At 40.3% G+C, this 18,279-nt stretch overlaps 1 protein-coding gene across 1 annotated transcript in view; it reads left to right on the top strand.

Annotated features, from left to right (window-relative positions):
• The first annotated feature begins 14,568 nt into the window (after nucleotides 1-14,568).
• The window catches only part of pemt (phosphatidylethanolamine N-methyltransferase), a 32,814-nt gene continuing 29,103 nt past the window's right edge, over nucleotides 14,569-18,279 (top strand). The window contains exons 1-2 of the mRNA XM_053853115.1: nucleotides 14,569-14,799; nucleotides 15,887-15,994. Coding sequence (XP_053709090.1) covers nucleotides 14,701-14,799; nucleotides 15,887-15,994 — 207 coding nt within the window. The 5' untranslated portion in view covers nucleotides 14,569-14,700. The remainder of the gene's footprint in view (nucleotides 14,800-15,886; nucleotides 15,995-18,279) is intronic.

Raw genomic sequence — 18,279 nt, 5'->3', positions numbered from 1 at the left:
TCAGTGGAACTCAAAAACGATTCTGTCAGTCCCTTGCTTGCAATGAATTTTGCAGAATTTGCTTTGTACTGAATTAGATGATCTGAGAAATGAGACTATCCACTCAAGGTTTTCACAGCAAAATGTCCATAAAAACTAGAGTCATATCACTCATGCTGCCTCCTTGCTGCTTGTGTTGTGTAAAAAAAAACAAGCAGAGAACAGTGTGCATCAAAGATGAACCCAGTCCTCTCTTGCGTTGCTTGAATTCATATCAGAAGTACTGGAAACTGACCGAGGAAAGGCATGCTCTCTAATGTTTTGCACCCGCTGATCCAGCACTTTGATGATGCAGTCCACCTATTGGAAACTCTGCAGGAACCGAGTCGTTCATATGCAGGACGGATGGTGCACTGATGGATACATGAATTACTCCAGTGTTTTCGGGGTTAACAGGTTTACCATGTTCCCGGAGAGTAATCCCTCACTGACTCAGATTACTGGGAACACTGTGACACCTACATTGTTGAGTTCACATTGAGTCAAAGAGGGAATCGTTGATGTGGCTGGTTTAAGACTGCAGCTGAAATAAAAACCTCAAATCACAACTAATTCATTGTAAGGTCACTGGCCAGAGCTGCAACTTTTTACACCCTCAGTTCCAGCTGGGGTGCCTCATGTTTCATGGATTTTCACTGAGCCATAAGAGTGTGTCGGCAAACTGAACAGAAGAGACGGAGGACTCAAAAGCATGTGGCAAAACCTCCTGGTGTCTAAGTTTTGCTATTAATCTAGATTCTTTATCAGCTCACATGAATATGGATGATGACCAGTCTATAAGCCGCGGGTGCAGTGGTGCTGTCTGCGCTGTAGAAAGGTCAGTGGTGCACCAAGCTTAAAAATGCACGAGGGTCACTTCTGGACTAGTTTTGAAAACGGGGTCCAGCATGGAGACTGACTCATGAAACAAACTCAGCAATGTTAAGAACTTGAATCATGAACTCCTCACATCTTTGATTCACATTGAAGCACTAAAAATGCACTTGTGTGTCCAAAGTTCCGATGCCATAACTTGTCTCAGCTGCTACTTCTTATATCCGGCCCTCCAGGAGATCAGCTCTGTTGGTGGAGCTGTGGACACATGAACAGAAACAGTGCATTTTGAAGCGCTTTACAGCCAATAAATCAGTTTCATCCGTTTGATGTGTCAACGCTCAATATTTTGGCAACATGACTCTCTGTGACCTGTAAAAATCCATCTATTAGCCGCGTTGTCTAAACCACAGGGTGGAGATTGCGAGGAAAAAGTAGTGACTAAATTACGGTGTATGGAATTTATTTTCGACAATTTCATAAACATCCTGCTCATTTTTACAACACAGAACATGTCCACCAATGATGTCACGATCGCCATACTTTTGTGTGTCGTCAACCAACTTCTCAGGTTCCAAATCTTTTTTTTTTCCTGTCAGAACACGCCTACTGATTTAAAATTGCATTCAGAAACCAGAACCAGCACCAAGCCGTGCCAGTATGAAAGGCCTGTTAATGCCCCAGTGTACCTCCAATGAATGCAACTCAACATTGTGTGGCCAGTTTTAAGTGTCTCTGCATTCATATTGAACAATAAACCCTTTGTGCCCCATCTGAGATAGTGTTAGTGTCGACATCCTGCACTTATTGTCTCTCCATCACCTGTTTCTCGAGGGGTCTGCCAGAGTCAACTCAGTAATCCTCACATCCTCCGCAGAGTGGCTATAGAGTCATTGCTATAGCCACGGCTGCCACGGCAACCAGGGTGCTATACTGCAGCTACATGATCGGCTCATTATTGACTTTCAGTTAAACTCTTGTTGAAAACAGTACAAAGGTATTTCTCCTCTGAAGTTAGTCACGAGGGATGAATGGAATTTTTTGTTGATATAACTGAGCAACACTGTAGGACCTGTTTTACGATTCCAATTTCAAATCAATGGAATAAGACATTATTACATCAAATGTTTATGTGAAAAAAGAGGACATTGTCTGGTTTTCACTGTGGTTTGTAGACACGTGCTAATAGGAACACAAGGAGGTACTTCTGAACCGGATCCTCAAGTCTCACAGTGTGCTGTTCTCTCTTCATGTCAGAGAGACTGAGAACATAACGTCCACCTGTGAGCCAAAATGTTATGTCATCGTGTGTCTTAGCCAGTTTGTTATCGCTTTAAGTCTGCAGCACACGTTACGGACTGCTCACAACCACTAGTTAACTTTTCTCCCACACATTTTAGGGTCATGCATGGGGCCGACTTCTTAAAATGTCTATGAGTTTAATTTATTTAATTTGTGTGATTTCCTTGTAGTTATTCTGTTTGTAGCATTGAATTTGAGACAACACAGAATATTGTGCTTCCAAGTTGAAACTTTGTAAACTTCAATTCCCCATCCATCAATGAAATCTTATTTATTCCCCGTCATCATTGATGTTTTGGTTATGACATCACGCTGTATAACGTGAAGAAAAAGAAAGAAAAAAAAAAAAGGGAAGTTTGCTATGAATTGCATCATCAAAATTAAAAGTAGTTTTCCAGCAGAAAGCAGGTCCATTTTGCGACCCAGCCACCTCTTGATCATAATGCTCATAATGGGAAAACCAGGAAAAAATGGAGACAAAGTAATGGAGGAAGGGGGAAAAAAATAGATTGGAAAGCAGATATGTTGGGTTGTTGTTGTGTGGATGGGGAAAGAAAGTCAGTCTCTTTTGCTTATCTAAGACTGAAACACTGACTGAGTTTTCCTAGTCTGGTTCACATCCACACGCATGAACTTTCACAGATGGATGTGAAATGTAAGTTTACAAAACTGCAGATGGAAGCGCAATGTTCTGTGTTGTCTCAATGCGGCAAGCCAAAATAAATGTTCATTTTGTTCTTTTTAAGTTTGTTTTTTCTGTTTTTGTTACACCAAAACTCAGCAATGAGACAAGTATTTGAGAGGAACATCATTTATCACCCATATTATATCGATTTCAGAAGTGTGAACTGAGTCGATGGCAGCCCTTTGGGTCACACACTGCCCTTGGAGTAGGGGGACTCACCTGTGGGACAAGTCAAATATGATGTCACAGTCTTGTTTTAAAGCTGTTGCTGCTGACTCATGAAAAGTTATGACATTTCTGAGCTGAGCAACTGAACAAACACCCAGTGACGTTGCTGCGTCACATAAATGAGCTTAAAATAAAAGGCATGGCTGGTTTCGGAAAGGCTCATGGGCTGCCACCCAGACCAGAATAGACATAATTGAATTCCCACCTGTCTGCAGCTGTTTGTTTTTTTTCTTAAATGTCATTGCCTGCGCTGAAACGATCTCACTGGAAAAACCTAATTTAACACAGCAAACCCAAAATAGACTCATAATCCCATGGTGAGCCCTGAGGAGCCGTTATGAAATATGAAATTCTTTCTTATGGATGAATTAAGATCGCTCTGGCTTCCTACATGAATTGCCTTGAGGGATTCCTGGATTAAAAAGGGAGGGAAACGTAAATTACGCTGTCTGGGTTGTGTCAAGTGACTGCCATTCAGTCTTTTTAGCTGGGTTATTGCTGCCAACCAAACACACTATAAGTGCAATATCCATCAAAACAAAATATTTGGGAGTCAGACATTGGTTTTCCAGTACTGGCTAACCAGGCATTACAAACAAATAAAAGATCTCTAGAAGCAATGATAAGAAATTAATGTCATTCGGAGAGCGCAAAACTATATTTAATATTCCCCAAAAACACTTCTTTAAATTTCTACAAATTCAGAACTTTATTCAACTTAACCAGAAACAATCTTTAGCCCTTCCCTCAAGTACATTAGTAGAGGCAGCAATAACCAACAGTTGCTGTGGGAAAAAAAAACTAGATTTTAAGATCTACAGGTTTGATGGTTCCCCAGAGTCCAGTGACGCTAAACTTCTACCTTGCAGGAATGATCTGCAAGAGGAGGTGCCAGTGGATGAATGGCATTCAGCATGTAAAAAAGCCCAAACTGTCGCCTCAGGATATTGCAATTCAGTTGGCTCATGCGTACATACGTCACTCCAGAAAAAACTCAGTAGATTCAATGGGAATATTCCTGATCTATGTTTTAAATGTGGTCAACATAAGGGAACTTTTTTTTCATTGTGTCTGGCAATGTGCCAACATTAATAAGTTCTGGTTTGATGTCAAATGTAAGATTGAAGAGATCCCATTTTCACAAATCAAATATGATGCTAAAATGTTTTTATTGGGTATTTTTCCTGCAGGAAATAACTATACCAAATGTCAACAGATATGTATGGATCTTTTTTTTTTGGAACTGAAGTGGAAATGCGTAAATCCTCCAGGTATTCAGACCTGGTTAAGTGAACCGAGCTCCTATGTTTTTGATCAGAGGAAAGGAAAGTGTTTTCAAAAGGATCTGGGTTGCATTTCTTGAATATCTTAAACATAGAAATCTGGACTAATAAGGACTGATGTTAAGTAGTGCCCTTGCCCTTTGCAACTTGACGCTTGTTATATGCAGCTATATATGCAAGACAGACATTGGACTTTTAAGTGAACAAACGATTGTTATTTACTGTTTTTGTTTTTTATTTATATTTATTTTAATTCTGTATTTTCTTTTATTTTTTTTGCTTTTTCATCCACTCTGGGGTTTCTTGTAAATAGTTTATCTAAATAATTCTTCTTGATTGTGTATGTGCATTTATATGATTATTATTGTGGCTGATATAAATGAATAAAAATATTGGGGAAAAAACAAACAAACAATTTGGTGAAACAAACCGACAAAAAGACAAATGCAGCAGGATACAGCAGCGGGCCACAAAAAACAGATGTGGTTTGTAAGGAGAATCAATAGCCTCTGGTAGTAACACTAGCTGTCTCCTCACAGACTGGATAAGTCTTGAAGCACTGCATTCCACACTAGCTGCAAGGCAGCTTCCAGTTCTCTGAGGTTGTTGATCTGAGATCAATTAATCTGTTCTTTTCTGAACCGCATTGGTTAAAAACCTGTCGTGTCAACGTTGATATTGCAGCTGAGGACTGAACACAATACATACATGCATACAAACAGCAACGCACATTCTGGTATTTCTGCCCTTGTTTGAAGGTCTCTCATTGACTTTCAAGCTTTCCTCAGCCTCTCACCGTAAACCTGACCACCCAAAACACATGGCTCACCTTAACCATGGCTCTGAGCCAAACTGAAACCAAATTATAATGACCCAGTTATATTGAAGTCTTCATCCTCAAATAGAGGCTTAACCTCGTACAGTCCAGCTAAATGTCCAAACAAAATCATACAGTCCTCACGAGGATAGTGTTTTGTCAAGAGTTGGTCCCCACAAAGTAGGATAAACAAGCCCACGGACACCCATGCCCACAGTTACACACGAACAATGATCTGAAAATACGGAAAAAATAGGGAAAATACGGGGCAGACATGTTAAGAACTGCTCCTCACTCTGCTCTTTTTCAACCTCTGTATTGTATGCAAGGTCACAATGTAATGTAACAGAGGATTGAAAGAAAGATCCATTCAATACTCAGTATATGAACTGGTTGTATGAGCAATTATTGCTTTCACTCCGAAATCTAATTTATTTGCTGGGACTTCATAGATGAAAATGTAGCTACAAATGCAAAGACCTTCAAAACCTTGTCGGATATGAGAGTGGGTGGAAGTGGAGACTGTGTATGAACCTGATGGTTTGCAGTCTCTCAGCTTCCTGCTTGCAGCCATGAAACCTATAAATAGTGGCATGGAAACGTCACATGCGTTTGAGTCCCGAGGCAACATTACAATTAATAATTCATTGATCACATGAGGGTAAATGTCTGACCACTGGAAAATGCTTCGTATCGCTGCTTTGTCACTGCGGCAAGAGTTGGAGAGTTCTTCCTCAGGTCCCGCAGAGTTCACAGGCTGAAATCATGCCACACTTTGGAACAAAAACAAAACAACAAGGCTGGAATAAAGTCTGTGTTTACTTTGGAATTAATTCTGCAAGTATTATTTTTTAAATTTCACAGCTGATGCTTGAGAGATGGCGATTGGTCGTGTTGATCCGAAACGTAAACTCCAGAGCAGAAGTCGTCGGGTTTGCGTAGGTGGCCCGTCATCCAGTTAATTGTGGCTTTTATCTGTCAGTCCTTCTGAGCGGCTCCTTTTGAGCTGTGTGTCATGCTGACTTTAAAAACCATCATCCACAGCAGCTGGTCACGACTCTGAGTGATAGGTTGCTCAAGTCAGTTACTTAATCTACCTCCTATCGAGTCCAAACACCTGGAGGATGCGGCAGACTGATAATGGGGCCGACATGTTTGGTGCTGGTTATGTAACTGTGAAGCTCATGCCTTGAAGGTCTGATGTAGACTTATATTTCCCATCTGCAAACGCGTTGACAGGCCGTGTGTCATATTGTGTTATATAAACAAACATCTTCCCTGTCTCTCTGGACTGCAGTTTGGATTACTGAGCCTTCAATTCCTATTTTGTCTTTCACTTTGCAACAGGAATAATTGTGCCACAGATAATATAATTCAAATCAAAAGCTGCTCATTCATGTCTAACATCTCAATGAATGGAACTTCCGTTGAGCATTATTCATGCTGGTGGCATTAAATAAAGTTCTTTCAATGGCCAACAGAAGGTGCCTCATAAAGTCCATTGCTACGTTGTCTACACAGTACAGAAGTCATTTGTTGGTTTGTGAACCCAATTCACTCTTACGTTACAGTAGTTTCATAAATTTGCTTCATAGGTACAATGTTTTGGCGTGGTTCACAACTTTCTGAGACAGATGGTTGAGATGTGTGCTCCGTGTGTGTGAAAGAGATGGCTAATATAATGTTGTGATGTCAAAAATGGGTTCCACAGAACCTACAGTATCAAGACAAGCCAAGAATAGCTACTGTACATGGCACAGTTTAATCAGGAAGACCCTCAATGAGAGACCCAAGGTCATGGGTTGGTGAGGATTAATGTGAAATAAGATCAACCCCATTTGATTCTTGGTGTATTGGCTTCGTTCATTCATTCGTTTCCCATCCCTTGGTTATCCCTGGTGCTTGAGTTATCATTTTTGTGTGTGCTAGTGAACACGCCATGTTTTTCTGACTCTCTGTTCTTTCCCCCTCATGACTACAACGTTTGTGTTTTTGTTGTTTCTGACTATCATTGTTATGAGGGACCAGCGGAGCGGGAACTCACCTGAGGCAAGATGCAGAGAAGGTCCAATATTTAATGTTACACAACACGAAAAATCCAAAACGGAAAGCGTCACCGCACCGGGAGATCACACAAACGTAAATCTGTGAGCAGAGAGACACAATGAACAGCAATAACAAAATCACAAACGCGGTCGTCAAAATAAACTCCCGTGGCAGAGGAAATACAAGATGAGTACAAACCAGGAAACATAGGAAGGAACAAAACACTAACTCAGGCACGAGGACGAACTAGTGGAAACACTTTACTAAGAGACAAAAAGAGTCCATCTGGCACATGTTGCTGGAGTCCAGGTGCTTGAGAGCTCTTGACCATGATCAGAAGATTAACTCCAGCCGTGTGCCATTAAGCAAGAGGAAGGAGAAACACGACAGTTACAGAACCAAAATAAAAGCGAATCATGACACATTGTGTTGGCTTTTATTTTCAGATTTATGTTTGTTAATCTCCTGCTCTGACACTTTCTGTTGTACTCTGCTATTTTGCTCGTGTAGTTCTTCCTTGCTTTATCTATATATTTTTTATGTTCAAATGTTTTTTTTCTTTTTTACAAATTCAAAAATTGATGACAGAAACATCCCTCCACACTATTGCTCACATTTAAGGGGGACCTAGAGTTGTGTCCTCTGTCCAGCCTTTGACTATCAAAGACCACCGTCAAACTGACAGAGTTGTGACATGTGGTGTGTGTGTAAAACAGAGACCATCCAAACAACCAATGGAGCATCAATGCCGCTCTTTGCGCTGCATGACTCACTCTCCCAGACTGGCAGCTATAATTAAGAGTCACTCAGATGCCAGCCACCGTCATTCCAACTTAAGCGTCCCTTGTTGACTTCATAAAATAACTATGATCAAATTAGAAAAAAAAACCCAGAGTAATCTTTGCAGCGGAGAATAAAGAGGCTCCTACAGAGATGTGACGCATGTGTTCTGTGACAATTATGGAAGATTGGGGGGGGCAAATGCTTTCTCTGCTCATAATTTCAGTCGGACAGCTGAATGTTGCAATGTTTTGTCTGATACATGCTTTCATATTTGAGTTGCTTACGCATATGGATTGTTTTAGAAATCAGCCTTTCACAAAACTGGTAGACATAAATCTGAAGACATCAAATGGAATGGTACAGTAACATTTTGGATTTTGGGAAGGTTAACTGTTTATGAACTGTGTTGTTGTCGAGTGAGGGGATAAGGGAGTTGGAGATTTGTCGGAAGGTGTTGCAGGTGTTGCAGTGGCTCTACCTCTACCTACCTAGCTCTCTATCTCCGATCAATCTTCTCGAAGACCCTCACCTATGGTCATGAGCTGTGGGCCATGACCGAAAGAACGTGATCCTGGATGCAAGCGACCAAATTTTTTTTTCTTTACTGGGCGGCAGGCGGCTCCCTTAGAGATAAGGTGAGGAGTCCAGTCACTTGGGTGAGACTCAGAGTAGAGCTACTGCCTCGCTACATTGAAAGGAATGCCAGCTGGGAGGAGACCCAAGGGTCGACCCAGGGCCAGGTGGAGAGAATGTCTCGAGATCCCCCAGTTGGAGCTGGTGGATGTTGCCCAGGAGAAGGGTGCTTGGCGCGACCCGGCAACAGATAAGTGGATGAGGATGAATGCATCGATGGTATTAACCATTTTTAAACGTGTGATGCTTACGCATGACGCGTAAACATTGCTTATTTACTGTTTATGATCAGTAATGATGGTGTTTTTTAGAGTGATCTTTTGGTCACCGTTCCAGGCTGAACAAGACAAAAATAGCAACTTTTAGATTTTCACAGAAACGCCATCTTAACATTCTAGAATGTGTCCGAGCAACATTCATCCGTTACAGAGGCCTACTCAACACAAGAAAATGACATTATAACCTGACCAACTTAAATCCAGCGGATCACGCCACATGTTCTGTCCCTGCCAACCTTTGAAGAGAAACCCACTGACTGAGCGGGCCAGAATTTCCTGTCTGCCAGTGAACTAAACATGACTGAGAGCATCTTCCAGCCTATGTCTGCATGTGGCAACATTTGACATCCACCACATTCTCATGCCAGAAATCACCTGAGCAGTCACTCATCTGATTCACGTGACATGTGAATTCAGTTCAGTTAATTATTAATCACGTTTCCATGGAAACCGGAACAAGCGCGGTAGCTGCAGAGAGTGGAACTACTGGTTTGGGCTAGCAAGGTAGCCGCAAAGGGCTTGTGGCATTCATAGCAGAAATAGCGGCTATTGTCATCGACGGACATCTTGTTCACTTGATAACCAGCCAAAATGATTCCTTCCCCCTCTCACCAGGTGCACTAGTCACACAAAAGATCAGTATTAAGAAGGGGGTATGACTGCAGAATTACATTCAGGACATCGACTCAATAGACCTCAGTGACAGGTATTGTGCTTGTTTTGAGCATATATTTTCTCTCTGTTTCAGGTATAAACCACAAGAAAACGAAAGTGAAAAAAAGGTGACAAGCACTTTTATGTTGGACTTGATCCAAAGTTACATGTTGTGACAAAACATCTCCACTTTTGGAAAACTTGAGTGTATTGTGGAGAATCGTACTGAGGCAGCACAGATACATTGATTCTGACCACTTCAAGAGAACCCGTGAAATGATAGAGCTAAATGCAAGATATAACCCTCAGGATGCTCCTCACGATGAATGAAGTCCAGGCGAAGCAGGAATCGGAACAATGCCAAGGCTTTTGTAATACACTTTTCTCAACTATGTACACAGACTTGTGCATTAAGTTCTGGTTGTCCCTATACAATAAATTTCCAATCCAATCCATCAACGTAACCCCCTTGGCAGAGGTAGCAACAACAAAACAAACCCAAGTAACTTTGCATGATCTTCTACAAGTGTAAATCTGCTTTTTTTAAGCTGTTCAAACATGATCAAACCAGACTAAATATGAAGCAGTCTGATACATTAGATTCCGGTTGCAATTTGATGGCACAGGCTATTTCAAAAATGATCTACACAGTTAATCTGAGCTAATGTTCCCACGTGAGAATGACTCGTCTGCAGAAGCCATCGGTCATCACCATTTACCGTCCAAGTGCTGCGGCAGTCACGCGGCGGCCATCAGCGCTATCGATCCATAATAAGAAGGTGACACTTTGTTTACAAATGGAGTACGGATTTAGCTCGCCTCATTTACGCCGCGCAGCTGAATCGGGGGAAGCAGGAGCCGGACGGAATGACGACAGATGAGAGAAGTGGAAATTAGGGATAAATAGAGGCGAGGTTAGGGGGTTTGGAGAGGCGTAGGCAGCAATAATGCACATGACGTTTTCAGTCATTAAATATTCATTTAACTCTATTTTGGACTTTTATTCAATTACTTTCTTTTGCAGCTCCACATTCATCAGTCAGCTGCCCTCGACTCAGGAGGAAGACAAACACAAGCAGTTTTGCGGAGATGGAGGAAGTCGTAGAGGACTCTTGTCCATCAATTGTCAGGGTCAAAACTAAAACTTAAAGGGCTCAGACTTTGAGAAAACAGTGAGTGGTTTTAGGGTGAGGGTGAGTTGGTCGGCAAGACTGTGTAAAAGGGCCATGGTAACAACAGGACGTCGTGTTATATGCAGCTGCTCAAACAGTCAAGACAGTGAAAGTTTCTCACAATTCAAACACCCAGCGTGGCTTCGAATAGGACAAGAACATGATAAAATCAAGAATGGTGCTTTCGGTGACTATCTGCTAAGGCCCTTGATGAGAAACTGAAAACTGAGTCTCATTAGAATTGACATTTTTTATGGTGATATCTTTTTATGAAATGAATATTGTGGATTTTTTTTAAGTAATGGCAATAAAATATTATATTTCAAGCTTGAAGCAGTACGGAGCAAGGCCTTGTGTCAAATCCTTTTCAGAGTGTGGACCGGGGCCAAGAATTTCATTTGAAGGATTGTAATTAAATTATGAAATAGCTTCTTACTTTCAAAGTACAGAACAGTAATGATTGGATAATGACATCAAGCGTAGCTCCTACGTCAGCGTAATGGTTTGGAAGTCCACATGAATACATCTTTTGTTTACGTCCCGACCAAGACAACATACATTACCGACATGACCTAATGATGTTTGTGTCCACAGCTAGACGCTGTGCAGCGTGTAGTATCGGAACATCTTGGTGACAAGTGCAGAGCTGCGTCAGCTGCTCTTACTGTAAGCTAGGGGGCATCCTGTCCTCTGCTAAACCAAATTACCCCCAACACATGCTCCTGTCAACTCAATGGACCAGCTGTACTGTAGTGATCTGTGTCGATTGCCATTCATAAACGCATATTTGATGTTCGAGGCAGTGATTAGTACAACCAAATAATCACACGGTAGTTTCCTCAGACATATTTGCTTTGCTTATCCGTGTCCAGGGCAACAATCTGCACCGCAGAGATCAACGAGTCCCACGATGTGTGGTGAACTTCCAGGCAGTGAGATCACAACAACAGCCGCCGATAAACAAGTGTCGTCATTGTTGACTTGACCCTCCTTAAGGGTTAATGAAGGTTATCAGCAGCAGTAGTAGTCGTCATAATAGTAGTAGTTGTCATTGTTGTCGTTGTAGTAGTCGTCATCATAGTAGTAGTATAGTACAAGTGTACTGTACTGTACTGTCCTATATATATATTTATATATATATATATATATAGTATATGTATACAATCCAGTCCTTCTCATATAGTGGGGCATGGAGCGATGCAGGGGGTGAGGGGCATGTGACCTCGAAATATACTCTTTTGCTGTGCTAGAATGAAGTGTATTTGCACATCCACTCATGATTTTTTTTTTTTACTTCAGGCAAATTGATTGACTTTAAGTCTTTTCTGTTACAGACAAAAAAACAATGTTAATAAAACGATTCTTTATTGTAATATATATGTATATTACTTTCTTTTTTCTTTTCTTTAATGTTAACAAAGACACAAAGTTATGCAGAGGTGTACTTTATGATAATTTAATAAACAAATGAACTGTACAGAGGTGGCAGAGAGCTGGGTGATGTGAAACGTTTACTTCTTCCTGGGGGGGGGGCACTAGAAAATAATTGAGAAGCACCGATATAATCCAACAGGGCTGATTTTTTTTTTCACGTGACGTTGATCACCATACATGCATGACAAAAAAATACATTGACCAATTATGCACCTTTAATACAGCAGTTAAAATACTTTCTACACATGACTTACTGTGTGAACCAGTCCTCGTGCTACTCTACGAAAGTGTTACGTCAACGTCAATGACTTAAACACATGCTGAACTGCCCCAAACTCATTCTGCGATTCTCAAACAGGGGAAATACACCCTAACTATTATGCTGAGTTGAGGGGGGAAATGTCATTAGCATGTAAGTGTAGAGGATGTAGAATGCAAAAGACAAAAGACTCAAAGAAGGCTGTGATGGCTCAGAGATTGGTGGACACCCAGTAGCAGAATTGAAAGATAAAACAACACAGGCATTATGTGAAATGAAGTTTATTGGGATATTGCCCAATAGTTGAGGACAGAAGGTGAGCTACACCTTTTTGGAAGACAGTGCAGGTATCCAAAAACAGAGACAAATACAGGGTACAGGAGAAAAAGTCCAGAAAGTAAAAAGTCCAAAATATATAATAATCAAAGATTTTATTACTTATTATTTATTAAGTACAAAAGTTTTAAATTTGACTTCTATGACACTTGCTGCTCTCCTTTTCCCATTACATCAGGCAAAGCCAGTCAGTGCTGAATGAAATCCCTGTAAATATAATTCCGTAGCCAAGTGATTGAAACATCCAAAGCACACTAACAACTGCTCCATCTGTGAGGCTTGGTTTGCACTCTGGGTCTTTCTATGACCCTGTTGACTGTCTGAGGAGGTTTCAGCTGTCAGAAATCATCTCTTTGTTCAGGTGAGGATCCAGAAGACAGATTCAATTGATTTCAATCATAACAGAGAGGATCTCTGCCTGCTATAAAATCAATATAATCTGAACGTTTAGTCAGCGGGTAAAGACACATGGTAGGGACAGATCAACTTCTGTGTCAGCTGTGGAGACTGTGGGAAAGTTGGTGTGAGGATTGTTGTTGTTGCTCCGGTGCTCCGCTCTGAGTTTTTGGAACCGTAAACAGCAGAGAAAGAAAATTAAATTATGGAGCCCGACTGCTTTCATAGGCATGTTTCACATCCCATGTTTGCATATCTGCCACATTTTTGGCCACCTGCCAGTGCTGAAGATTTTGCTGTGATTTAATGAAGAAAACTGAATGTAATGAACCTTTTAAGCAGCAACGACTTACACTTTATTTACATACACAATTTAAATAAGAGGTGCTGTATCATTTTTTAGAAGTTCCACATTGATGATACTGTTAAACCTCTTAGGGGCAGTGTTTTTGATTGACTAGTTTCACTGAAACATTTATTGTTTGCTCCTCACAAACCAGGATATGAATTACAACATGTTTGTGTACCCGCAATGACTCATTTCTGTCAATGAAATTTTGTTATGCAACACTTTTTTTTTCTATTTATGTACTGAAAAAATTGTGGGAAGAAGCTTGTCTGTATGGAAAAATGAGTGAGTCACAATATTTAATGCAATGTTCACACTAAGGAAACAAGCTGTGTGGAGAGGCAGTACTACAAGCAGAACAGAAAATAACAGGGAATAATCTTTACATGCTGGCTGAGTGTCATGCTCCTTTTATTTGGGCACGATGGAGGTCTGGGCTACTGCAGCTCTCAGACTGATGACCAGACTTTATGCATGCTCAGGATCAGTACAGCTCTGTCTCCACATGTGGCATCTTGTTAACAGCTCGCTCCAAACAAACAGCAGGGAAACCGCGAGGGGAGATGAGCGAGTAGGGATGGCGTGGACGGAACTACAGGAAGTCATGGCTAATTTTATTTACAGCCCGTCCGTAGTCATGGCTATATTCGTGAGGAAAATAAAAGCAATACAGATTTGCATTTTTGTTGTGTAAAAAAAAGAAGGAATAGATGTTAGATGGATGTAGATCACATAATTTACACATTCTTTGACTAATATTGTCATGCAACATGTACAGACTCAACAACTCTGAGTTGAATTACACTATTTTAAAAGAATAGTTGCACACCTAATGTAACTAGAATCATTTAGACTCATATGATTATTATTTTCAAATTTTATTTGTCGTATGTGAAACGATTCAATAAAACGGAGGAAAAAAGAATGCAAACCCCACGTAGAATCTACGTCGTTAAACCCTTTCAACAACTGAACTGAAACTAATCGATCGAACGTGCGAGTTGGCGCGAGCTTCCTCCACATGGACTCAATTTCCCAGAGTGCATTGAGAACAGCTACAGCAACGTCGAGTTCCCGTTTGAAAGACAGCCATCGTTTGACACATACGGCCCACTTTGAACCAGTTATTGTGCAATATCTTTGACCCTTAACAGTGCTATGAGTGCGGAACTGCCGAGTGAGCTGCAGAGCGAATGACCTGCGACGCTGGGAACAAATATTTAGCCGGAAAAAATAACCATCCTGTGCCATTGGACTGCTGCGGAGGCCTGAACAACGTCGACTACTCGAAGGTAACACAACTACCCGTGGCAAGACGTGTCTATGGTCTATGTAGCACATGTTTGAGCAATGCTGCGTGGAAAAGCGTTAGAAAATGCGTTTTCGCCTGGCTGGACGCGCCGAGTCCGATACCGACAGCCGAAACCCCGCCTGTACTGTGGGGGCCTCTTCAAAATAAGAGTCTACACGTGTCAAACCTATCGTGTTTCCTGAGCACGGAATGCACGTTCGCACTATGTGCGTGTTGTATTCTAATATTTTTATTAGAATACAACACCCACATTATGTTTGTATTGTACAAATTACATTTTATAAACGCTGTCAGATTTTTTGGTGACAGCAGGTGTCGGACTTCCGTTTTCTTGGTTACTACGTGTAAATACAAAGTGCAAGTGTTACAAAGTAATACAAAGCATTTTTTGAAGAACTACTATATAGAATGTGTCTACACTTCCTGTGGTGTGTTAGCAGAAATCTGAATTTGAAATATAAAACTTGCAAGTAAAAAAAACGGAAAAAAACTACATGTATTTACATTGTCTCTGTGTGTCTAAGTGTGTTCCATTAACTTTTTTGTAGAAATCATGGGAAGTCAGCAATATGCATGAATTTGAATAGTACTGTGGTATTCCAGAAGTTCCGGGAAGCTTGGCTTTACATTTTGCTGAAATATTCAGTGCTATTTTATGTTTTTTTCTTATGTAAATAGTTCTCAGAGGCAAACCACTTTCAATTATAGTTGAATTTTCATGAATATTAAAATCCAGTTGACTGAACATCATATGACAATGTACCATCATATCTATTTTTTTCTTCTTCTTATGTATAGTTACTTTTATAAGAGATTTTTGTGGTGAAAATTAAAAATTAATAATTGAGTTTGAAATAAGTGTTTTTCTGATTATTGACACCAGACACATGCAGACTTGGTCAGGTGGATTGTGACTTTGTTTTTAAAAAGTGTGGTTTTGGAAGGGTTTAAAAGTCGATTTTGGGTTTCATTAGGAACACATTGCAGCGATTGTTTTTGCATGATCTATCTGATTGGTAAGATGACAAATAATGTGCAATGTACATATATTCTTTTTGCTCTTTCAGATGGACTTGAATCTGATCAGGCACTTCCTAAAACATGTCAACTTTTGTGACGCTGGCTTCTGTGTAGCTGTGATTGCCATCATTTTCAACCCGTTATTCTGGAATGTGGTATGTACAACTGTGGCACCTTCAGAATGTACGATTCTGTCAATTCGTATATACATCACTGTCAATTTGGATTTTATTTACTTATTTATTTTTGGTCAAACAGTCATTCTAGATTGCCCATTCTTCGAAAACTTCCATAAATGAATGGTAACACTTTTGATTGGGGAACATGTATTGACAACATGTATTGAATGATAAACAAATTAGTTTTAAATGATTATTTACTGGTAATAAATAATCCAGTATATTTATTACCAGTGAAATATAGTCACGATTAACAAGATGGTGATTATTAGTACTTTCTAATGATTAATTGCTGCCTAGTATGCTGCTAATACACATATGAATAAGCAGTTTATTCATGATAATAAATGTTCCCTATTTTAAAGTGTAATTCAATATTCCTTTTTTTTCTTCTGCCACACCATTTTACCAGTGTGTTTTGATTAACGTGACATATTCCATGTAGAATAATGTTATGCGAAGCCGCAAGAACGGTAAATGATTGATTAAAAAATATAAATAAATAAGAATGAAGGCGAAAAAACAGAAATCACACTTGCTGTCTCATGTTACTACCTTGCCCAGTGCACGTGCCTCTCCTCTCCATTCACTTTCAATGGAGACTAATAAAACATGACTCAGCTTCAACAATTGTATTTGTCCAGCATGACGGCCCCACTGCCCAGCAGGATGCTTGTTCATCACACACTCGATCCCTCTGTGGAAAAAAAGAACGGGCATTTACTTTAATGTAATAAGTGATGCTCAGCCAGGAAAGGACCCCAAATGACCATATATACACTTTGTCCCGATGGATGAAAGCAGAGCCAAAATAATGGTCCTCGCACCGGTGTAGAATTAGGACTGTCAGAACTTTATGACAGCGCAGGAGAAATATTCCTTTCTGGTTGAAAGCCTTTCAGGTTTAATATCAAAGATGCCGGACAGAACAGTGAGACAAATTCGCACAAGCAGAATTGAATTAAGGGTGATGTGTTGGAGGTCACATGCTGCGGCACACGAGTTTATCGTCACTGTTTAAATATAGCTGTCTTCATATATTGCCACGTGAGGGACAAAGTAAAATGTAGAGAATTTGGTCACACTTTATTTAAAGGTCTCATCTATATCACATTATTAATACATTCATAAGACATAATTTTTAAGGCATTATAGAAGGTGTTCACATATCACATGTGACATTTGCAACAGTATTAACAGTATATATTATAAGGGTTGGTTGTTGAGTCTTTATAACTCAGTTAAATCAACTTATAATGCTTTATAAACCTTGTCGTGTTACCATACATTATCATGAACATGAGGAACATGCTGTATAAAGCCTTATAAATGCATTATAATGCCTTATGAATGTACTAATATTGCGTTTAAGGTGCGTGTTTAAAGTGTTACAGAGAATTCAAGTCTTAGACTACTGAAGCATACTGCATGGAGGCAATATTTTCCGACCATGGGGACACAGCAACATATAAAAAAAAATGTTGATGTTGTATCATGCGATTGTTTCAACGGAATAGTGTGTAGTTCAGCTCACGTTTTCCGGCCCCACCTCCAGCTTCGGATGACAATATGTGTGAGGAGATTTTCCATTCACAGATGGTGTACAGGGCATGCTGCCCTCTTGTAAGAGGAGATGGTCGATCCAAGTGGAATCTGTGGCTGCAGTGACCTGCAAAGTCGGTACAATAGATTCTCTTCAATATAAAGTGACAGGGAGTTTCCACGTGGTACAACAAGCTCATTTCAGGAAAGCTGGTCGGGAGCCGCTCGAGTTGAAAATGAACACAAGCTGTAAAATGTCTTAAGTTTAAAGACATGATACAATTAATACCTTTGGTAGTTTTCTCTGACACCACAAATCAAACAGTGGCTAATTCTGCATTCTTTATAAAGCTGCCTTTAACATGGCTGCACACCTTCAATACAGACTCACTGCTGTTTAACGGTAGCATTTACATTTTCTGTAATACATTTATGACTGACACATAGAGTACTTGTCTATTATGTGTCTTCTCACACCAGTCGATCATTTTCGGTGACTTCCATGTAACCCCTGTAGATTTCTCTATTCAGTCTGACTGCCTCCTCTGGTACTCAATGGTTATGTTGTAAGGCGACTTTTTGAATCACATGGTCATAATTTTTCTCTTTTTCTCTCGCTGGCTCCTTTTATCCTCGCTCATCTATTGTGAGTTATTTCTAAATCCGTCTCTCCCCGCACACCTTCCTTCGGCTGTCTGTCTTCCTTCAGCTGTTTTGTG

Source organism: Synchiropus splendidus, chromosome 1 (genome assembly GCF_027744825.2).
Source record: "Synchiropus splendidus isolate RoL2022-P1 chromosome 1, RoL_Sspl_1.0, whole genome shotgun sequence".
NCBI classification, from domain to species: domain Eukaryota; kingdom Metazoa; phylum Chordata; class Actinopteri; order Syngnathiformes; family Callionymidae; genus Synchiropus; species Synchiropus splendidus.
The sequence above is the reverse complement of the archived record's forward strand: the minus strand, read 5'-3'. Positions and strand labels throughout refer to the sequence as shown.